We start from the raw sequence: 24,820 nt of genomic DNA, 5'->3' as shown, positions 1-24,820 counted from the left end.
ATCTCTATGAAGAACACTGTAGGGATTTTAATTGGAATTGCATTAAATCTATATATTGCCTTTGGTAGGATTGTTAACTTCACAATGTTAATTCTGCCTATCCAGCAGCATGGGAGGTCTTTCCATTTTCTCAAGTCTTCCTCAATTACTTTTTTGAGTGTTTTTGTGTTTTCATTGTATAGATCTTTCACTTCCTTGGTTAATGTTATTCCAAGGTTTTTTTTTGTTTGTTTCTATTAAAAATGGGACCATGTGCCTTATTTCTTTCTCTGTATCTTTGTCATTTGCATATAGAAAGGCTACTGATTTTTGTGCATTGATTTTGTATCCTGCTACTTTGCTATAGGAGTTAATCACGTACAGGAGTTTTGGGATGGAGTCTCTCGGGTCTCTTACATATACAATCATGTCATCAGCGAATAGAGCTAACTTAACTTCTTCATTTCCAAATTGTATTACTTTTATTTCCTTCTCCTGTTTTATTAGTAGAGCTAGGACTTCCAGTACTATATTGAAAAGCAGAGGTAAGAGAGGACAACCCTGTCTTGTTCCTGATCTCAATGGGAATTCTTCCAGTCTCTCTCCATTAAGTGTTATTTGGGCCTTCGGAGCTTTGTATATTGCCTATATTATGTTAAGATATGTACAAACAATGGCAATTCTCTCCAATGTTTTGATCATGATGTGATGTTGTATCTTGTCAAGAGCCTTTTCTGCATCTATTGAAATGATCATGTGGTTTTTATGTTTAACCTTCTTTTTGTGGTGTATTACATTGAGAGATTTCTGTATGTTGAACCACCTTTGTGTTCCTTGGATGAATCCCACTTGGTCAAGGTGGATGATGCTTTTCATGTGTTGTTGAGTTCATTTTGCAAGTATTTTGTTCAGGATCTTTGCATCTAAGTTCATTAGGGAAATAAGCCAGTAGTTTTCTTTTCTGTGGCATCTCTGCCTGGTTTTGGAATTAGGGTGATACTAGCTTCATAAACAGAGTTGGGTAGCTTTCCCTGTTCTTCAAATGTGTGGCACAGTTTAAGGAAGATTGGTTTGAGTTCTTCCATGAAGGTTTGATACAATTCAGCTGAGAAGTCATCTGGTCCTGGACTCTTCTTTTTGGGGATGTTTTCAATCTCCGTGAGTGTGATGGGTTCATTGAGCTGATTAATCTGCTCTGAGTTTTGCTTTGATAGATGGTATGTGTCCAGGAATTTATCCATCTCCTCCACATTATCCAGTTTTGTGGAGTAGAGGTTTTTGAAATAAGTCCTGATGATTCTCCTGATTTCACTTATGCCTGTTGTGATGTCTCCTTTTTCATTTTGAATTTTGTTAATTTGAAGCCTCTCCTTTTTTTTGCTTGATTAAATTGGGCAGGGTTTTGTCAATCTTGTTTATTTTTTCAAAGAACCAGTTCTTTGTTTTGTCAATTGTCTTAATTGTTTTCTTGGTTTTAATTCATTAATTTCTGCTTTTCTGATTTTAATTATTTCCTTCCTTCTGGAGCTCTTTGGGTTGGATTTTTCTTAATTTTCCAGTGCCTTTAGGTGGATGGTTAGGTTATTGATTTTGAATCTTTCTGTCTTTTTTATGAAGGCATTGAGTGCTATGAATTTTCCCCTGAGGACTACCTTCATTGTTTCCCATAAGTTTTGGTATGATGTGTTCTCATTGTCATCCACTTCCAGGAATTTTACAATTTCAGTTTCATCCACTAACCATTTATTGTTTAAGGGTGTGCTGTTCAGTTTCCAGGTGAAGTTGGGATTTTTGATGGGTCTTTTGTTCTTGATTTCAAGCAATATAGCATTGTGATCTGATATCATGCAGGGAATTATGTCAATTTTCCTTAATATGTGGAGGCAGTCTTTGTGACCCAGTATATGGTCTATTTTAGAGAATGTTCCATGGGCTGCTGAGAAGAATGTGTAGTCTGTGGATTTGGGGTGGAATGTTCTGTAGATGTCTGTTAGGTCTAAGTGATCTATGGTTTTGTTGAGCTCTCTTACTTCCCTGTTTAGTTTATGTTTGGATGATCTGTCTATGACTGATAATGGTGTATTGAAGTCCCCAGCTATGATGGTGTTGGTGGTTATTTCTGTTTTATTGTCAAGTAGCTTTTGTTTTATGAACTGTAGTGTCCCTGTGTTTGGTGCATTCAGATTTATGATTGTAATATCCTCTTGCTGGATCATTCCCTTGATAAGTAGGAAGTCACCTTCTTTGTCTCTTCTGATTATTTTTGGTTTGAAGTCTATTTTATCTGATATTAATATTGCTATACCTGCTTGTTTCTTATTCCCATTTGCTTGGAATATTGTCTTTCACCCCTTTACCCTGAGGAGGTGTCTGTTCTTAGTGGTGAGGTAGGTTTCTTGAAGGCAACAGATTGAGGGGTCTAACTTTTTGATCCATCCTGCTAGCTTGTGTCTCTTGGTGGGTGAATTAAGGCCATTAATATTTAGGGTAACAACTGTGAGGTTTGATTTGATCCCTGCCATACTGTGATGGTAGATGTGTGTTGGTGTTTTCATGGGCTTTGAAGTTTTTTGTGCCTACTCTGGTTTTGTTTGTTGTGATCTGCTTCTTGTAGGCATTTGAGTTTGATTATTTGTTTCTTCTTTGTGGAGAATTTCCTGAAATACTCTTGGTAGGTTTGGTTTTGTGTTCATATAATTGTAAAGCTGAGTTTTGTCATGGATAGGTTTTCTTTCACCATCTATTATATGGGATACTTTGGCCGGGTAGTTAATTTGGGTTGGAAGACATAGGTTCTTAGACTTTGGAGAGTTTCAATCCAGGCCCTTCTAGCTTTCAGGGTTTCCATTGAGTAGTCTGAAGTAATTCTGATTGGGTTACCTTTGAAAGTGGTGCACTGTTTTTTCCTAGCTGCTTTTAGGATTTTCTCTTTGGTGTCAGTATTTAGTCTTAAAGATAATATGGGCTGGAGAGATGGCTTAGTGGTTAAGCGCTTGCCTGTGAAGCCTAAGGACCCCGGTTCGAGGCTCGGTTCCCCAGGTCCCACGTTAGCCAGATGCACAAGGGGGCGCACGCGTCTGGAGTTCGTTTGCAGAGGCTGGAAGCCCTGGCGCGCCCATTCTCTCTCTCTCCCTCTATCTGTCTTTCTCTCTGTGTCTGTCGCTCTCAAAAAAAAAAAAAAATTAAAAAAAAAAAGATAATATATCTTGGAGAGTATCTCCTTTGGTCCAGTATGTTTGGACTTCTGTTGGCTTCTTGTATCTTGATGGGCCTTTCTTTTAAGAGACTGGGGAAGATTTCTTCAATTATTTTGTTAAATAAGTTCTCCATGGCTTTGGTCTGAAATTCTTCTCCTTCTGGTATTCCAATGATTCTTATATTAGGACGTTTAAGTGTATCCCTCAATTCCCTCATGTTCTGTTAACAGGAACTTTTGAACTTACTGAAATTTTTGAACTTGCGAACTGTTTCTTCCATCTTGTCTTCCAGATCAGAGTTTATATCCTCCACTTCACTGACTCTATTCTTGAGAGCCTCTAGAGAGTTTTGGACTTGTTCAATTAAGTTTGCATTTTCTACTACTTTTCTATGTATCATTTCCATCACTCTGTCAAGCTCCCTTTTCACATCATTTTCTGATTTTCTTGATGATTCTTGGAATGCATCCTTGCATTTCTTTATGTCTTCCTTTAGTATGGCCAGCTTATTTTTAAGGTCCTCTTTTTTCTGTCACTCTCCCTCATATCTCTTACTTGTCTTTGAACTCCTTCCAATCTCTTATCAATTTGTTCTAGCTTAGTGATGGTAGCATCCCCAAGATTATCAGTCTTTTGTTGCTTTCCTGCAAGTTCTACCAATAGGTTGGTCAGGGTTGCATTGTTCATAGGTTCAATTTGATGTTCTGATCCTAATGATTCTTCTATGTTTTGGTTAGATGTATTTTTCATTGTAGGACTGGGTGATCTAACTGGATTTTCTTGCATTTGATTTTTCATGTTATTTCTTTTGCGCTGTTGTCTGCCCATGACAGTGTATGGGCACGTAGGTTGGTGAATCAGCCTAGGCTCTAGCGCAATGGGAATCTGAGGCAGCCTGGGGCAGTTGCCAATCAGCCTGAGCTTTGGCTCCCACTTGCCAAAGCCACCTATCTACTGCCTGACAGGGGCACCAAAGTTTCCTGAACTCTCAGGCAGTAAAGCACCAACGCTGCCTGAGTTTGAGGTTGGAGGGGGACTGAGGTACCAAGCCCTGAAGCAGCCCAAATTCTGTCTGGGAACAGTGAGTCCTGGAAACAGTCTGTGCTCCCCCACCACAGGAGAATGGGGGATGGCCATGGATGGCACCGCCACAGGGCAGGGATGTGGTGTGGGACGGGATGCTGTGATGGGGTGCGGGAAAGGCATGTGATGGGGTGTGGGATGGGGGGACGGTGCTCTGCAATGGGGCACAGGACAGAGCTTGGGACAGGTGTAGGGCAGGGTGCCACAATGGAGCGCAGGACAGGGTGTGGCAGAGGGGCGCCCAGGTACTTGGTGGACTGGGTGTATTACCCACCCACAAGGGGATCCGTGATTCCCTGTCCCCCCCCCCACCCAGCCATCCCACTGACAAGAAGACCCAGAAAATCCTTAATGTCTTGCCTATCTTTCCCTGCAATTTGCAGCACAGCTAGTCAGTCACCATCTTGGCCGGAAGTCTCCTGAATATTCTTAACTAGCTCTGTATCCAAAGTGTAGGAGGTACAATACTGAATGTTGAATGAATAAGGATCAGTGTCCAGAAAATGAATCATGTTTTAGGGATGGAATCATAGGAGGTAACAGTGATGTAACAATTAGAGTGCTAACTCAATACCCAAAGTCATTAGTTTCAATATACAATTACTGGAATAGAAAATGCATATTACAGTAATGCATATGTTCTCCACATGCAATGCCTGCAGTGTTGCTTGAGTACTTATGGAATATTCATAATAAAAATGTTTCTTGTCACATTTCATTAAATATTATCAAAACCCTACAGAATCCTTATAAACTTTATTTTTATTCTATAGCAGAGAACTGTGACAGAGAGAGTGAAAATAGGATCTTGTAGTATAATTACGAGTTTGCATATAGTGTAGATATTAACTGAGCTTTTTCTTAAACATCAAAGTTCAACCATTGAATCAAGAAATATTTGAAATGTCAACTTATTCAGAAGGGGAAATTGTGAAAATTAAACAACTTCATAAAGTCATATAGCTAGGGAATGATAGGACCATGAAATTAAGTTGAATCGGCACAGAACCAAGCCTGTGTACTGGATTAAATTCCAGGCTGCCATTACTTTTCCCTTAATGATAGCACATTACTCACAGATGCAACAAGCAATAGGTCACATGTTAAGCAAACCACGCTGAGCAGGTCATGCCCTGTGGTGCACATACTGACAATTTCTTAGGAATGGATGACTACACAAAATTTTCTTTTTAGTTAAATTGGGTAAGGACTTTTTGGGTAAGACAATTTTTGACATTTCATTTCCCTTTTTACTTTTTGACTTGATTTTATTTGCTTTTTGTTGTTGTTTTGTTTTTAGAGGTAGGGTCTTGATCTAGCCTAGGCTGACCTGGAAATCACTATGTTGTCTCTGGGTGCCCTCACACTCATGTCAATCCTTCTACCCCTACCTCCTAAGTGCTAGGATTAAACATGTGCACCACCATGCCTGGCTTATTTTCTCTTTTATTAATGGTGTCTAATAAAATTTATAGCAAAAGGGAGGAAGCTTTAATAGTAAAGATCAGTAAAGATATTTGATGGAAGTAATGCTTAAGATTTTCTGTTACAAGGGTAGGGAGATGACTCAGCAGATTAAAGTATTTGTCAGGCTAGTGTGAGTACCTGGGTTCAGATCCCCAGAACTCATTTGAAAACCAGATACTATATCATGTCCATCTCTAATCTCAGCAGGCTTATGTCATGGGCCAGCTAATCTCATGAACATATGTGAGTGAACAAGAGATATTGCTTTATACAAGGAGGAAGGTGAGGACTGACACCTGAAAGATATCCTTTGACCTCCACAGCACACATCATAATAGGCACTCACCTGCACACACATACATGTATCTTCTTTCTCTCTGTTTTTCTCTCTTTCAAACACACACATACACTCATGAAAAGAAAATAATTGTGTCAAATTTAACATGGAAAACTTGGTACATTTGAGAGAAAGAGTAATAAACAAAATAATATTTAATATTATATGCAATTAATAAAGCATGATTTGAACCTGTACAGAATATTCTCTTATTTAACTAGGAAGTTTTTCATGATATAGATTCTATAATAAGACATGCTGATGATACCTGTCTTTGAATCCTAGAGTCTCAAGTTCCTGACCAGCCAAGCTCACTTCATGTGAGGCCCCAGACCAACTGCATCATCATGAGTTGGACTCCTCCGTTGAACCCAAACATTGTGGTACGAGGTTACATTATTGGATATGGTGTTGGGAGTCCTTATGCTGAGACAGTACGTGTGGACAGTAAGCAGCGGTATTATTCCATTGAGAGGTTAGGTGAGTATGATGTTCATTCTACTGAAGGAAGCATACCATTTATTTTCTAGTAACTTTTTTTTGAAAGTTATCAATTGGGTTATGATTTCAACATGTAGCCTACATTAATTCTTACACACCCATGCTCACATAAACTTTTCCTCTGTGTCAATTTGAGTACTATTATCTAAAGCAATCAGTAATGACCGGTGGCTGGAAGGGGGGCCCTGCTTATGTGCATAGGATATTAAAAACTGCATCAGATTTTTTCTTTTATCACTGATCAGCAGGGATATGTGACTTTAATTATTATTTAAAAGGTAACTCAATACCTATTCTTATCTTTAGGGATCACTGTAGGTAGATTTCTGTGTTTCTTTAATCTTAATTGTCTGATCACATTAACTTCTTTTTCTGAAAATTTATAAATAAAACTTTGTGGCTATACCATTGTTAGTGTAAAAAAAGTGAGACTTCAATCAAGGCAGTAAGTTGGAATTACTATATCTCTCTTTATGTATTTTTGTGTCCTTCCTATATGAGCTCTCTCTCTCACACACACATACTGTAGTCAGCTTTACTATTGACAAAATGTAGCAGTTCACTTGGGATGTTTCTGAGTTTAAAGAAAATTCATTATGAAATGTCTAAGGAATAGATTAACTTAGTCTCCTTTAACATCTAACTTTACATCCATCCTGCTGAAAGAGATTATATCATTAGCAAGGGGAAGGAAATACAAAGTTCCACACATAATATATCAGGTTGTCAATAAGTTAAGTGCCACTCACAAGGCAAATGGCAAGTTGGTTCTACCTGTTGATTTAATACCATATTACCAGCAGTGAAGTACACATAACTCACTGCAAATCCAACTTGATTAGTGGTGTGAAATGCTACTCATCTGCAGTGTCCTTCATAAATAGAACATCTGTAAGGAAAAGCACTATTTGGATCTGAATAGCTAAAATTCAGTAGTAAGACCATATTTTTCTCATTACAAGACTAAAATTGTACTGATCCATTCCCTTGGCAATTCCTTCAAACACTATTAAGAGAATTGCCTACTGAACTGGTGACAGTTTTAGTTTACTTAGTATCTACAAATGATATTCCTGCAGTAAGTTTCAGAGTATGAATGCAAAGTGAATCACCAACCTTGTATTTTATGGCCATCAAACCTATGTCAGGGGGCTGTCACTTTTCCATTATTCAGAACACACTATGTCTCACAGTTAATCCTGATGCCACTCACAGCAGAGGCAAGTTAGCAAGGCAGTGAGCAAGTGACTGGAAATAAGAATGAAGGTGGACTAAAGCCAAACAGAAGCTGTAAAGGAAAGCTGCTTGATTTTACCATGCCCCTTTCATAATGATTATTCTTACTACAAAGAAGGTCTCCAGAATCTCTGAATTTAACAAAGTTTAGGGGATTGGACAATTAACATAGGCCAATTTACCAAAATGTTTATCAAGAACAAAAGAAAAATACCTTCCTAAAGCATGTGCCAAAGAGCTAGGAGAGACACTAGCTCAATTTGATCAGGAAAAAAAAAAAAAAAGTAAATTGGAGTACAACCAACCCCATGAATTTGTACTTTAAAACTAATTTGGATAGAGAAATTATACACATACATACACACACATATGGCTACTTGTTGGTAAATTTATGTAAAGCTCCCTTAAAATATGAAATTTAACATGAAGTATTAGACAAGGGTTATATTGTTACTTTTCATTCGGTTTCTCCATTTTCATGCAAACAATTGGAATTTTCTACTTAAATAAAGTGTGAGGCATGTCTTAAAATATAATATTCATACATAAAACATGCATGCAGACCTGCACTCAAATATTACAATTAAGCCACTAATTGCTTTGTTGTAATATTAAACATTAAATATTAAAAATTAAATAAATAAAATAAATATGTTTGCCAGTTATTTTTAAATTAGTGAGACAAAATGCCTGAGCAAGACAAATTAGGGTATGGATGACTGACTCAAGTCAGAGTTTCGGCGGTTTCAGCCCATTGTGATGCGGAAGGCATGGCAGGACAGAGCAGCCCATGTGAAGACATGGAGGACATGGATGCTGAGAGAGAGAGGCTACCTGTGCTTCAGGGTTCCTTGCCCCTTCTCATCCTACCCTAATCCCTGTTCTCTGTGAGAACACTGCCTGCTTTCAAGTCCTTAATCCTCTCAAAAAACATTCCTGCAGTGCTTTATCAACTTCTTTGGTATCTCTTGAGCAAATCAAAATATCAAAAATATTCAATGTAGGGCTGGAGAGATGGCATAGCGGTTAAGGCATTTGCCTGCAAAGACTAAGGATCCCAGTTTCATTCTCCAGGACCCACTTATGCCAGATGCACAAGGCAGCGGGTGGAGGGCACATACATCTGGAGTTCATTCCCAGTGGCTGGAGGCCCTGTCGCACCCATTCTCTCTCTCTCTCTCTCTCTCCCTCTCTCTCTCTGCTTCATCCTCTCTCTATAAACAAATAAATAAATAAAATATATTTTAAAGTATTCAATATATAATTGTAAGTAACTATCATAGTAGGTAAATCAGTGATCATAGCATTTTTAGAAAAGAAGTTTTTATCATCTTTAAAACATTAGAAACACAATTTAGTCTAATATATATGTATTCATATTGATAACTTTAATATATGAACATGCGTAGATTCGTGGTCCTTTCCCTTTATCCTTTCTTTGTCCACTCCCCATTCCCAGAACCCTCCCCTTTCAAGGCAACCCTTCTTCTATTTTGTTCCCTCCTTTCTTCTGTCATTTGCCATTCTCCCTGCAGAAAATCTGATGGGCTCAGTACTCTGCTGGTCTTATGGGAGTATTAGTAACGACTGTGGGGTCATAAATGTACCAAACAGTTCATATTAGGAAGACATCCCCTAAAGTCTTCCCACGCATCCTGTAGGTGTTACATTTTTTTTCTATTGCCTCTTGTCTACCTTGTTCACTGAGCCTTGCAGGGGGTAGTAGAAATAACCTTTATTGTTAGGCTCTCAATGTCCTCTTAGTTTCTACTTTGTGAGTTTTCAGCATCCTTAGTGTCGACTGCCATCTCCATAGAGACAGTTCTCTGGCTAGTAGTGAGATCAGTACTCATATACTTTTTGATTACCTCTGCAATGTTCCCTAAAGCTTCACAGGTGTGATAGAGATGATTGTCCAAGGGTAAGCCCTGTGTCTTCTCTTCTTCCTATCATCCCCAGTGTTTGCCATCTGTACAAAGGTTTTCTAATCAAGAGTGAGAACAGCATTAATCAAAGGGCTTAAATATCTACAATTAGAAGGCCATTTGACAGGCCTAATGTCACTGTTTGATGAATCTAATGTCTCTGTTTAGCCAAAAGACAGCAGAAGCTTTCCTCTGGGGTCTATGACTTTTCAAACCTTAGTCTCTGACTCATTTCCAAGTTTCAGGTATGGGCTCCCTCACACAAAGTGGAACTTCTTATCCAGTCAGAGAGCAGTTGACTATCCTCATAAATTAATGTGCCAGTGTTGCATCCCTGGCTAAATCTTGCCTAGCTTGGTAATTTTGCAGCTTAAAGGATCCAATGCTTATTCATATGATGGATGACCTTTCTCCTTCAGCAGTTAGCATGGCACTTTCCAGAACTATGCAGCTTTCTGACAGGATGCTGGCTTCCATCTCCTTTCCAGCTGGGTTTCTCAGTGCCCTGCACCCACAGCCTGTGGTGTCTTCAGCAGTAGGGTCTTGGTGGATAGCCAAGAACTTTGTCAATGGCCTGACTTTTGGGGGGGCTTGAACCATTTCCAGCATTCGGATTCACCTGTAACAACCTATGATTTCAGCACAAAGCTTTATCTACCCAAGCAGGGAACTTTTGCCCCATCTCTCTCTCTCTCTCTCTCTCCCTCTCTTTCTTTCATAAAAAGATATTTGTCTTTTCAATTAGATAATTAAGAAGGTTTCTGTGGCACTGACTGTTTAATATCTTAACATTTTTTCAAGAACTGCTTTTAATTATATGACTAAATATATAGGAATTATAATCCAGATAAGCATAAGGTCAGCCAAAATTTCAACTATTAAAGTTCTATAGAATAGGCATATGCTTAGTAATTACAAAAAAAGAAAGAAAGAAAGAGAGAGAGGGAGAGGGAGAGAGAGAGAGAGAGAGAGAGAAAAAAAACTCTCCTCTCCAGGAAACCAAACATACTAAAATTACAGCATATTTGGACCCAGTGGACCTTGTAACTTGTGTTAACATTGGAAATGCAAAATCATCATGAAAAATCTTTAATGTTGCCAGGTTAAAATAAATACTTCTAATATGGGGATATAGTTTCATTACCCAAAGTATTTTTATAGTACACAAGAATAATTACTTTCCTTTCATTTACTTTATTGGAATAAAGAACCCTCATGTCAGGAATGATACACATGCAAGGTATAGAGTGATGTGATCTAAATTTAGCACCCCTTAACAAAATGTACTTCTAACTGAATCATTTCAGATACATTGTTCTATTTATGTATTAATCTGTCTATACCTTTTAATTGTTATTTATACACAGTGAACTGAATAAGGTGTATATTTCTGAGTTTTATAATTGATGTATAATTAATGTAAAATGAACAATACATTTTTATTTTTTTCTTTAAAATTTCTTTTTTCTCAGGATTAACTAACACAAAAGACTTGAGACATTTCACTGGAGTTAGTTCTTCTGAATGTTTTGTAAATTATTTTAAATAAAATTGTTTCTTAATTTATTTTCCAAATATTTAGTCTGGAAGATATAACTGATTACTCAAAATTATTCTTGTATTCTAAAACCTATTCACCTATTCTTTCTATTAATTTGGTATCTTCTGTGAAATTCTCAACATAAGCAAGCAAGTTAATGCACAGAAGAACATTTTGGCACCTTATTTTTGAGTCTTATGTATTTTGTTACTTTCCCTTCCCTTATTGCAATGGCTAGGGTGTTCAGTAAAATTAATACTAGAAATTCTGAAAGCTAGCAGCTTTGTCTCATTTCTGATCTTAGGGGAACATTCAGTCTTTAGCATGAGATTGTTTATTAGCTACATATTTTATATACACCATTTATCAAGTTCATAGCTTTCAGAAAATTTTGACAACAGATGAAGAATGCTGTGAAATAATTTTCTCTCTCCTGAATTTCTTAAGGTGAATTAAATTTACTTTCAAAGGACAACTCAACTTGAAAGTTTCAAATATAGTCTTAATGTGGTTATTGTCCTTTTCTTAAGTGATTGAACTTGATTTTTATAATTTGTTAAGAACTTTACTGTTAATTTTGATGAGACTGTATTTGTCAAGATTTTTGTCTGTTTTTCTTTATCCTGTTTCTTTTTTCATTAGTGTTTACTGAACTCATACAATGAATGGGATTGTGCCTCATCTATTATATAAATGTATAAAATTGGTATTATTTACTGATTTAACTATTTGAGAGACAGAGAGAGGGAGAGAATGGCCATGCCAGGGCCTTCACTGCTGCACATGAACTCCAGATGCATGTGCCACCTTGTGCGCCTGGCTTACACAGGTCCTGAGTGCTTTGGCTTTGCAGACTAGTGCTTTAATTTCTAAGCCATCTCTCCAACCCAAAATTAGTATTTTTAATTCCTTGAATATTTGATAGCATTATTTTGTTGGACTTACATTTTTATTTTATGAAAACTTATTAGTAATAGCATAATTTTTAAGAGATATCAATCCCAGGCTTTTTATATCCTTTTATATTGATGTTTATGTGTTAATTTTTGTGAAAGTTTATGATTCATTTTGTTATTTTTGCTTTTCAGTTAGTCCTAATATTATTTTACAAACTGGGGAAACAAGTGCCTTTTCATTTCTGATATTAGTCATTTGTATTCCCTTTGATTTTGGTGCTGGACAGAGTCTTGTCAACTGTGTTGATTTTATCAAAGAAGAAGCCATAAAAGTTACTGCTTTTCTCTACTTCCTGTCTCTTGTTTGTTTGTTTGTTTTTTGTACTCTGGGCTCTGTTCTTGTCTAGAATATTTCTTTCTTTGTACTTATTTTAGCAATATTTTAACCTTCTGTTTTTATTTTTTTTATGTTGAGGCTTATAAATATGTAAAGTGATTTTCTTCTATGTATAATTTTACTGCTAATACTCCATGCATTTAGTTTGTTGTGTATTAAATTTTATCTCATCTATTGTTTTATTTTCTTTCTCTTGATTTCTGACTGCCCCTTAGGTTAAGATGGCTTCAATTTCACAGCTTATTTTATAATTGATTTTAATTTTACTACATCATGATTAGAAAATATGTAGATTGCTTTTAGAAGTTTTAAATTGCTTGAGATTTGTTTGATGGATTACTATACCATAAGTTTTGTTGTAAGTACAATGTAAATTTGATTACACTATTTTTCTATAGTTATATGTACAGTTATGTCAAAGTTTTTCATAGTTGTTTTTCAGAACAACAACATCTTTAATAAAGCTTATGACCAATAGTTCTGTGAATTGCTGAGATTAGTCGCCAAAATCATCCTGGAAAGTCTGTGGTTAAGTCATAAAGTCACAAAAACATCATAACTGTTCTGTCTTCAGAACATATAACCTAAGGATTCGAAGTATTTCTGTATCATTGGTATCATCTGTATCATCTGGGCTGTAAGACTAGTTGGTGTGGTGCCTTGTACAGTCTAGACTTATGATTCACAGCACAGTTCTAAGCAACCAATGCAAATCCCTCATATCTGGATGTACATTGACTGAGATCTTTCACCACTATTGGTGAGGGTTTGTAAAGAGGCAAAATAAATCAATATTCTTAGAACTTGGTATTACTCCATGAAAAGGAGACATTAAATTAAAACTTTTACAATTTTAATGAATACATCTCATTATTTTGAAGTACTTTAATCATAATTTAGAGAAAATATTTCTTCATAGTTTGCTCTCTGTTATACCTATTATCCCTGCAATGATTACAGAGAGCATTGCTTTATATAAATTAACAATTATAAACTAAAAAAAATTAAAAATAAAGAATCATAAAATTTTTTTAACTTTATTCATTTATTTATTTGAGAGAGTGAGAAAGAGGCAGAGAGAGAGGAGAATGGACACACCAGGGCCTCCAGCCACTGCAAACGAACTCCACCTTGAGCATCTGGCTTAAGTGGGTCCTGGGGAATAGAACCTGGGTCATTGGACTTTGCAATCAAGCACCTAACTGTCAATCCATATCTCCAACCTCTAAAATTTAATTTTGACTTTGGGTTTGATCCCAAATTTCTTCCATCCTTGATGTTCAATATTGTGAAAGTGAAGTGAATGCTGGCCTTATCTCCTTAAAGATAAGTAATAAGAATGTCTTCCAGGCCCTATACCCTGGTGCTAGAGTTCATAGCTATTGTAAATATTTAATAGCACTTGAGAATTTAGTCTTTTATAAATAAAAATGTTAAAACCTGAATTGATTCAAAATATAATCAAAATCCATTTTTTTAAAAAGCTGCTATAAATATTCACATTATGCCACTGGGTGAAAGGTGAAGAAAATATTCATAGGCTAGTGGCATCCATTGAATTCTATTCTAAATGTTGCATATTGGCCATATATTGCACACGAGGTTTACCTTCCCAGTATTGGGCTCTCTGTACCTCATTTTCCTCATCTATGAAAGTATATAGTATGTATGTCTGTCTTACAAGCTTTTTGTTTGATTGAGATAGTAAAGGGAAAATAATTTCAATTTTATGTTAAAATATGCTTGTGCAACTAAGACATTGTTTTATTGCTATTTTGTATGTACATGTATTATAAATTAGTTCTATAGGCTTTGAGTTATGCCTTATCTTAAAGTCTATTGTGTTCCTGTTTGACTTTGTTAATTAAAAATGCATTTCTTTGGGTCTGGAGAGATGGCTTAGTGGTTAAGCCCTTGCCTGTGAAGCCTAAGATCCCTGGTTCGAGGCTCAATTCCCCAGGACCCACGTTAGCCAGATGTACAAGGGGGTACACATGACAGGGGTTCGTTGGCAGTGGCTGGAGGCCCTGGCATGCCCCGTCTCTTTCTCTTTCTCTCTTTCTTTCTCTCTCTCTCTTCCTCTTTCTCTCTCTATCTGTGGCTCTGAAATAAATAAAAACAAAACAAATTTTTTTTTACAAAGTGAATTTTCTGATCCATGACCTCACAATGCCTGACATTACCTACATAAGACCATTGTTATAGAAAGAAAAGATCATGATATCAAAATAAAAGAGAGACTGATTGAGAGTGGGAGGGGACATGATAGAGAGTGGAGTTTCAAAGGGTCAAGTTGGGGGGGAATTATCATGGTTTATTGCCTACAATTACAGAAATTGTCAATAAAAATAATAAATTTTAAAAAACTTTTAAAAAGGCATTTTCTGAAGTACAATTTTAAAATGAGCTGAAGGCTTCAAGTTTAGGACTCGGATAACTCATGAAGTACATGACATCACTTAAACACATTCATTTACTAAGAATAATTGTTATAAATTTAAAAAATGTAAACACACAGCAACTGCTACTTCAGTGTTTAAGACAAAAATGTAAACTCCTTGTTTTAAACTACAGACAAAAGTTCACAATAGGAGAGGAAGATTCATTCAAGATGAGCACTGCTTGCCCAGGGTGGAGTGAAAAGGGAAAAGGAAAGGTCACTCCATGAGATCATTACTCAGAATATAGCAGGAAGAATAGATTCTATCTTTTATACTTTTTTTTTTTTTTTTCAGGTTAGTGTCTTCTAAACCTGTAGGCATTTTCAAGCTGTCTTTAAGGACAGCTGCAGGGTGAGTCATTAATAATACATACATCCTATTTGTAACTCCTTTCTCACTTTCTACTCTCTGAGGTCCAAAGCAGCTGCATTGTCTTACACCTAGTGAATTTTTAAAGACTATTTGGAAAAATCCATTACAAAATATGAATACTATTATTGAACAAGAGGAGAAAAGTTCATCCTATCAGAGCAGTCTTTCTATATATTTTATTGGAAATCTAGTCATTTTCTCCTTTTCCTATACAAAGTAACTATTCCACATTTTATCTCATATTTTATAACTTGACTTCTCATTTGTAAAATCAAGTTGAAAAAAAATTAGCCAAATTTAAATTCAGGTATTCAGACAACATATTTCGCCCATTTAATGTATTATTATTTAAAACATTTTACTTGAGTGAGAATGATCCAGATCCCTTCCTGAAATCCTCTTGTCATGGAGTGTTTACAGGCAGCTGCTCAGTGTGTTTCTGCTGAGGGGTACACAGATACACATCCATTTTCTTCATTGCCTCCCCTGTGGTAGGGCCATCATCTCATTGCCCAGATGAGACAAGACAAAGAAAGAACTAAGGTAAACCAGAACAGTGAAAGCTACATTTTATTTAAAAATGTGATATGTATTAATACACTCAAACTAAGATTATTCAAGCCTGGCAGTCAGTGTGAGGAGGGACATGTGGAATGAAATTGAAACCTGTTAGGACTGGAAGCCAGAGCAAGGAAGTTACATTTCCCATATGCCAAATCAAGTTCCAGGGAAATTAAATCCCTTCAGTTCCCTGAGAAAATACAGCCTAGTGACATAGGGCATTAGCCCTAAAATCAAGCAGCATAAGCCATCAGGACGAGACCCAGAGCTTAAGCATAAAGGTACAAACAATGTTATTATGTGAGCTAGGTCTGGAGCCAAAGAGGATAAAACAGAAATACCACAGCATTTTGATTTATTAAATAATTATGCTGTTGGATTTTAAAATTTGCTTTTTTAATTCTCCTGGGTTCTAGTCCAAGTATTTTGAAACTCTGAGATCATCAGGTACATAATTACTTATCTAAGATTATTTGTGCTCTTTGGAATTAGCTACTTCATCTTATATTAACTAGTCTGTTCTGTCATTCCTAATAGCTTTAACCTGACATCTACTTTAAAGCCTTTTAAAAATATTTTTAATTATCTATTTGCAAGGCGAGAGAGAGAGATGACAGACAGAGAGAATGGCCTTCCAGGGCTTCCAGCTGCTGCAAACACACTCCAGATATGTGCACCACTTTGTACCTCTGGCTTTACATGGGTACTAGGAAATCGAGCCCAGCTCATTAGGCTCTGCAGGCAAGTGCATTAGCCAATGAAACATCTCTCCAGGCCTGAAATCTACTTTAATATGAATATTCTGCACTAGACTATCTGTGTACATTAGCACGACACCTATACGTGTGTGCATGTGCACACACACACACACACACACACACACACACACATATATGTATATTCTTTTTTAAAATATATGTGCCTTCCTATACAAAGAGGACTTCTTATTGGGAACATAAGTTAGGTCTTATTTTATTTGGATAACCACTAATGTTTATTAGAAATATTTAGACAATTTCCACTTAAAATAAATGCAATCTTTCTAGGGATGTTTTCCTCCTTGAATATATGTGTGTCAGCTCATTTTGCATATTTTTTTTTCTTATTTTTATCCCAAATTTCCCTGATTGTGTAATTTTAACCATTTATTTTACATCCTCTTTGGACTCATTCATTATATCACTTCCTAGTTGGTTGTTTAGAATTACAGCATATATCTTGAACATACCATAATGCTGTCCATAATGAAGTATTTCACAATAGAAGGTTTTTAATTTTCTTCTAATGCTCAAATGTCTTTTATAGGATAAGAATAAAAAATCCATGTATTTTATATAGCTAGACAATTAGGAACCACAATAATTCTTCATTATCCTTTTGTATTAATTCAGATTTTATCTTTTGTGAAGAACTACTTTAATATTTCTTACAATGAAGTTGTACTGGTGATTAATTTTTTCTATTTTCAGGTAGGCAAACATTTTGTTTTTCTAGAATTTTCACTGGACATAGCATTCTGAACAAATTTTTCTTTCACTAGTATAGAGATATTTATTCAAATTTTATACATTTCTTGGTCCCAAGGAGATCATAATATTCAGCCACTTTTGTGCCTTTATCCATACTATGTAAGTTCTTCTCTGCTTAGAAGGTTTTTCTTTGATATTGATTTTATACATGTTATATATTCATAAATTATATACACATAGGCTAACATGTTCATCAAATATGAAAAACTTTTGACCTCTATTTCCTCAATGATATTTTTTCCTCTATCTCAAGTAGAAGTTAAGTTCCATGAATGTTAAACATGTTTAGATTGCATGATAGCTCCATGTTGCTTTGTTTATCATCAGTTCTTTTATATGCTTGTTCATCCATAAGCATGCATGTTCATGGGTGAGTGTATGTGCATGCATGTTTGTGTACACGCAAGCAGGTAGAGGCCAGAGGACAGCCTTGAATGACATTCCTCGGGAACCATTCCCCTATTTTTTGTGAGATAGCGTCTCTCACCACCTGAAACTTGTCTAATTAGGCTAGACTGGTTGAACAGCCCACTCCTCCGCCTCTGCCACTCTGGGAAGATAAGTCTTCTACTGTACTTGGTCTTTTCAGTATGTCTTAGGGATAAAACTCAAGTCCTCGTGCTTACAGGACAAGCACTTCACAGAGTCAATCACTGTTCACTTTCCTTTGATTTCCTTGTGTAGAACATGTGTGATGTGGTATGGCGTGTTATGTATAGTGTATACATGGATGTGTGTGTGTGCAAATTCCTGAAGCCTATGTGCATGTTTGCCGAGACCAGAGGAAAAAAATGGTTTCCTTTTTCTATTGTTCATCTGAGTATTTTCTTGAGAGAGAATGTCTCTCTCAAGTCAGAACTGCCTGCCAGTTTTCATCCCAGCAATTCTCCAGTCTCTACCCTTTGCAGACTGCAGTTACCAAAGTGCATGGTCATACAACGGTTTCATGGGTCCAGGGGGAATTCAATTTGTGTGATCTCAGGATCTCTTAGAACCTCAAGCTTAGTTGTCAAGAACTATTAATTGCTGAGCCATAACTCTAAGACAATTTCAGCCATTTTTCCCCCTCTGTGGATATCATATGGAATGCTTTATATTGCTATGTCATTGCAGCCCAACTTTTTTTTATAGTTTATGATTTATTTTTATTATTATTTTTTTTTTTTTTGGTTTTTCAAGGTAGGGTCTTACTCTAGCTCAGGCTGACCTGGAATTCATTCTGTAGTGTAACAGGGGCCTTCCTTGAACTCACAGCGATCCTTCTATCTCTGCCTCCCAAGTGCTGGGAGTAAAGGCATGTGCCACCACGCTGGGCTTGAAGCCAGTCTCTAACAAAAATAAAAAAAATAATTGCATGCAAGTATATGCATGTGCACATTTACACATGTATAGCTGCATTTATGTGTACATATATGCTTGCATGTTGAGGACAAGGGTTGACATTGTAAATCTTTATCACTCCATATCTTACTCTTTGAGATAGTCTCTCTGGCTGAACGGAGAGCTTCCCTCTCAGTTCAGCCAGTCCAGCTATCCAGGAAGCCCTAGGGATTCCCTATTTTCTCCTCCACAGCACTTGGAATGCTCATCCATACCTGGCATTTTATGTTGGAACTAGGGATCTGAATTCAGCTCCTCATCCTGTTATGGCAAATAATGTACCTACTTAGCTACCTCCCCAACTCCAGTGTTCTTTTCTATTTCTTTTAAATATTTTTTGTTCATTTTTAATTTATTTATTTGAGAGTGACAGGCAGAGAGAAAGACAGATAGAGGGAGAGAGAGAGAATGGGCGAGCCAGGGCTTCCAGCCACTGCAAACGAACTCCAGACGCGTGCGCCCCCTTGTGCATCTGGCTAACATGGGACCTGGGGAACCGAGCCTCGAACCGGAGTCCTTAGGCTTCCACAGGCAAGCGCTTAACCGCTAAGCCATCTCTCCAGCCCTCTTTTCTATTTTATTGAAAACTCTAATATATGAATATATTGCAAAGTGGTCATATTCCCATCTGGCTGTTCTCTTATGTTCCCTCTCTCCTGCCCTGTTTCACTAAGGGAACTCATTGGTGGGATTATCGGTAATCAGTTACAGGGTCATGAGTGCACTAGTCAACCCATGAGGGATATGATACCTTAGAGTACACCTTTCCATCCTGTGGCTCTTATAATTTCTCCATGTTTCCTGAGCTTTAGTGGGCATGTTTTAATCTCATTTTGTGATAAATTCTCAGCAGCCTCTAATTTCAGTTTTGATGAGTTTTGTTTGTTTATTTGTTTTTGAGGTAGGGTTTTGCTCTAGCCCAGGCTGACCTGGAATTCACTATGTAATCTCAGGCTGGGCTGGCCTCAAACTCATGGCAGTCTTTCTACCTCTGCCTTCTGAGTGCTTGGTGAGTTTTAAGTCCCCTCTGTGTCTACCTCCATCACCCTACATTCTCAGGCTAGCAGTGAGAGAAGCACTCACATTTAATCTGCCACTTTTTCTGCAATGCTTCCTAGGCTCTGGCAGATGTGATAAAGATGACTTGGTAACTCATTCCCAATACTTCTCTAGTTTCTTGCTACACAGAGAGTGACAAATACCTAGATGTGAGCAGAAGACAGGCAGACCCTCGTAGACTTCTGAGGAGCCCTCTTGTGCATTTCCCTCCTCTCCTGAACACTGCCCCATACCCCCGACAAATACTAACTACTTTCATCTCTTCCCACTTCTGCTTTTGTGTTCTTGATAGAGGGAGAACTCCAGGTTCCTTCTGGCTTTCTCCTGTAGAGGTTGCATCCTGGACATTGTCCCCATGTAAAAAGCTAGAAAATCAAAGGGCCCATGAGATTTCTCACCATATGTATACTGTCAGAGAATGTTGATCTAGGCAAGAAGAGTAAATTAGTCCAGCCTGTACTAGTTCATTTTGACCAGAAATAGGAGTCATTAAATAACAATTGAGCTACTTTTTATTATTCCAGTGTCCCAGAATTTCAGCTTTTCAAAATATGCAAGCTGGCTTAGATCTATTTCCTGATCACTAATCTTATCAAGAATGAATCCTGTCATATTTCATTTTTTCAGGAATAAATTTAACTTGAGTGCTCGTAGAAACAGGTCTTTTAGCCTGTGGAGAAATGAACTTTTATAACTCCCAGAGTGCATTCTAAGTTCAGAGAATTCAATGTAAATTACAATGTTAAGCTCAGCATGTCCCCATCAGAAAAATCCTTCATGCATGGAATATAAAAATTTTGAGTTTATGACATGCAAACATTTTAAATCAGAAAAACCAATGCACTTTAGTAGCTTCAAGATTAGTCGACACACATGAATAAAAAATGAATACACACCATGGAAAGAACATTTTGTTATTTCAAAATGAACAACATTTTGGGTGTTGGTTAATAAAATACTGCTTTGTCTTTTTTGAATAGGGCGTAAGAAGAAATATGGAAAATGTTTGTTTGTTTTTAACCTAAAGTATTATAGTCCTAATTACAAAAGACCCTATTGAAGTAACTCATTTCATGGTAAAATAAATAAATAAAATGGGTGTGTAGATTTCCCTCTCTTTTCATCCTTAAATGCTTTTATATAGCATGTAGTAATTGGGATCATAGAGTGTTCCAGATGGAGTGATCAGAATAGGTTATTCAACATTCATGTATTGCTGGCTGTAAAAACCATCCTAAAATAAAGACAATTATGATTTTGTTATATACAAAAGTAATCCCTGCTCTTTTTTTTAGTTAACATCAGCAATTTCAGATGTTTTCTATTCTTATGTTTTGTGTGTGTTTATGTTAATGTGTGGACTGTGAGGGGTTTATCTCTGGTTTAATAGTTTGTACTTCTTATCTGTGTTTCTTATTGTTTCTTACTAACAATAGCATTTCCTCAATTTTAATATTCTAGATGTGAGTTGAGTATGGACTCTAATAAATCCAAAGAAACCCTTTTATCCCATTGTCTTATTGTTTCAAAAGTAATTTGAGATTTAGCTTAGTATGTTTCAGTGCTTTAATTTTACAAATGTAAAATAAATGAATCCAATAAATATATTATCTGAATCATGGATCCATTATTAAATATTTTTGTCCATTTAATTAAAATTACTCAAGACACTAAGTGATTGTTTTCTTTGACTTTAGACAGTGTTTAGTTAGAAAATAACATTTCTTGTGACAGAAGTGTGCTAAGAGATCAGAGAGTGTGCCATTTCTTATCAAAATGATTATATAAAAAGAATTGTTGACTGATTTTTAAGCATAAGGCACTATATTGAGGACAGTAAAGGATACTACAAAAGTAATGCATACTATGTGGCATATTCTAGGTTACCAAAGCCTATACAATACACTGAAAACTGTTCCTTGCAAAGCACATGTGAGTCTCCATAGTCATTACAAGAACACGTACATTTGTAGTTTGAAAAGCACTTTGGTGAGTTTGACCTAAGTATATGGATAGAAGTGAAAACTGTAGAATTTTTGCTTAAAATGTGGTTAAGATTCATTCTCAGGGGCATATATACATACATATATATATATATATATATATATATATATATATATATATGATATAAAGTAGAATCTTCAAGACTGTGCAGTCAAGGGGAAGTAGGGCAGGCTCAGGGTCTAGTGAACAAACAACTGAACCATGAATGCAAGTGCTTATAAGGCAGCTGCAGGAATAATGGTGCAGAGAGGGCTGGAGCACACAATCAGAAAGGCTCAAAATCGTAAAACGTCATAGCAAGGGATCTGCTTATTCACCAGCATTCTAAAGATCATACTATATATTTAATTATCATTTTATTATGATGCTAATTAAATAAACTATACTATGGAGGACCTGTATGTACGTCATTCAGACAGAAGTAACCCTTGTGAGCCACCACCTGGCTTTCAGTTTGCTTGATTGCTGGCTGGCTTGATTTCTGACACGGAACCTTGCATTGAAGTTCAAGCTGGCCTACAACTCTTAATTCTCCTGCCTCAGCCTCCCAAATGCCAGGATTAAAGGATGTGTACCACTATTTCCAATTACAAATTTTGAGAAGAGTGGAACTCAGGGTCAGAAGCTAAGCTCTTTACACATGGTTATCATGGAATAGATCTTTCTAAGATATAGTTTACTGAAGGAACTATTCCTGTCTTCCATGGTCTACTCAGGGAGGAATTACTGGTAAGCATTGCTTCCCCGTCTCACAGTGCCTGTTTGACGAAAACCTAAGCTATAGAAATGAAAAATTATTCACTCATTGGTTTTGACATAATCCTAGTCAGCACTGTGAAGAGTTGTTTCTTTCACTTTGGGGGTTTCTCTTTACATAATTTGTTTAGTATTTAGAACTCCTCAAGGAGAAGCCCCTGATATTCTATTAAGGAGATATTCTGTTAAGGAGCTACAGCTTAACTTTCCATGTCTTAAATTACTTTGGCCAGTCCTGACTCATCGCTTTCTATACCAAACCCTGACTTGTTCTGCCCTGTAGATTTGCATGCTACCCTCTTCTGTCTGCTTCCTTGAGTCACATGTCACTAGACAACACAAACCCTGCCCTGATTCTCGACACCAGCCTTTAGTTGTTTCAGTGGTGATCTCTCTCCGTGTGTGTGTGTGTGTGTGTGTGTGTGTTATTCATTTAATTAGCACATAATTGGGTAGCCATTGGTTATTTACACATCAAATCTTAGAAAAGCATTTTAGTCATACTTTGAAATATTATATTTTGTCTCAACTTCTATTTACTCAGCGCAAATGACATTTCACTTTATTCATGGGCCATTTCTCTGTCTCACTGAAATAAGAATATGGCTATATTGTTTACATATGGCAGATTATGCTAGAAATCATCTTAAAGGTAGCCAATTTCATGATTGCTGATTGGTTATATATTAGTTTATGTGGATGAGAAGTAAAAGACCCATGTTCAACTCTCCAGGTCCCACATAAGCCAGGTGCACAGAATGGCACTAGCGCACAAGGTCACGTACAAAGTGATGTGCACATGTGGAGTTTTATTGCAGTGGCTGGGGACTCTCTCCCTCTCTCTCTGTCTTGCTCTTGCACTTGATTTTGCTCCCTCTCACGCAAAAAAGCAATAAAACTTCAACAAGGCACACATTTTATACATTTAAAATATTTTGTCTCTCTGCTCTTGCTAGTGAGATTTCAATCTTTGTACTTGTATAATAGAGTGGCACCGAGAAGTTACAATGTTGGCATCCAAGAGTTTGATCATTTCCTTTTATGTTCATTTAAGTCAAACTCACCAGAGGCTTCTTAATAATTATCAGAAAAGTGACATTTTAGACATAAATGAGTGTGTGTGTGTGTGTATGTGTGTGTGTGTGAAAGACAGAGAAAGAATTTTATTGGAGAGTGAGCTCAGGCCCTTGTGCATGTTATGAAAGCACATTACCATTGGCCTAAATCCATAGCCCCAAATTATTGATGTGTATGATCAAGTTTCTTAACAGGAAGTGAATCCTAGAAAAGACGTGTAGTTGTTAACATTTAGAGGCTGTGGATGTAACCTAATTATAAAAGAGTAAACTGATGTCCTTGTGTTAAGGACCTCTAGATGAAATTATACTTGATGACCAGGTATATTTTCAGTCCCATGATTGTGCACTTATGATAAGAAGCAAACCATAGAAAACTCACAGAAGGTGATGCAGTGACAAGGAATATGAGTCACCATCAAAAACTAGGAAAGACAAAGGAACATGGTCTCTTAGACTGGGACCAAGCTGTTGCAATAATTATGAACATTTGACCTTCCAAACAGTAAATGTATAATCACAGTTAAAATAAATTGTAATATTTTGTTACACTGGCCCTAGATAATCCTCAATCTTTGTTTTTTGTAAAAACAATTCTGAACCAAATCCTTTCTACTTCTTAAAAATGTATGACCAACAGCTCAAAAATCTGAAAAGTTATAAAAGAATTCACTAACAAGACTAATATAGAAAGATAATAGAGTGACAGAAACTGATCTTTGGCCTTTATAGTAAAATTATAGAAACATGATAACTTTGCAGTTCTAAGTCCAGAAAAAAGGGGGTTTTCTGGCTGCTCAGCTACAGCTCCCAAACAGAAGCTTAGATGAAGCATGCTGGAAATTGAACACTACCTCCGAAGTTGTGTGTACCTCTCTTATTGTAAAGCAGGGAAGTTTTTGTTTGCCTACAAGAAATAAAAAAGAAACTTGGATGAAATAACAATAACTACTACACAGAGAGATTATTTTTCACTCACTAAGGAGTAAAGCAAAATTACAGCAAGGTAGTCAAAATTTTGAAAAATTATAGAGCCAAGAATTAAACCCAGAAGAGTCAAAGTAAGTGATTTATCTTATGGTAA

The 24,820-nt window shown here is 36.6% G+C and overlaps 1 protein-coding gene across 3 annotated transcripts in view; it reads left to right on the top strand.

Annotated features, from left to right (window-relative positions):
• Dcc (DCC netrin 1 receptor) overlaps positions 1–24,820 on the top strand; it is a 1,292,030-nt gene that overhangs the window by 1,090,552 nt on the left and 176,658 nt on the right. For all 3 annotated transcript variants that reach the window (XM_045143229.1, XM_004667488.2, XM_045143230.1), the window contains exon 15: positions 6,349–6,543. In XM_045143229.1, the coding sequence (XP_044999164.1) occupies positions 6,349–6,543 (195 nt within the window). The remainder of the gene's footprint in view (positions 1–6,348; positions 6,544–24,820) is intronic.

Source organism: Jaculus jaculus, chromosome 2 (assembly GCF_020740685.1).
Source record: "Jaculus jaculus isolate mJacJac1 chromosome 2, mJacJac1.mat.Y.cur, whole genome shotgun sequence".
NCBI classification, from domain to species: Eukaryota; Metazoa; Chordata; class Mammalia; order Rodentia; family Dipodidae; genus Jaculus; species Jaculus jaculus.
The sequence above is the reverse complement of the archived record's forward strand: the minus strand, read 5'-3'. Positions and strand labels throughout refer to the sequence as shown.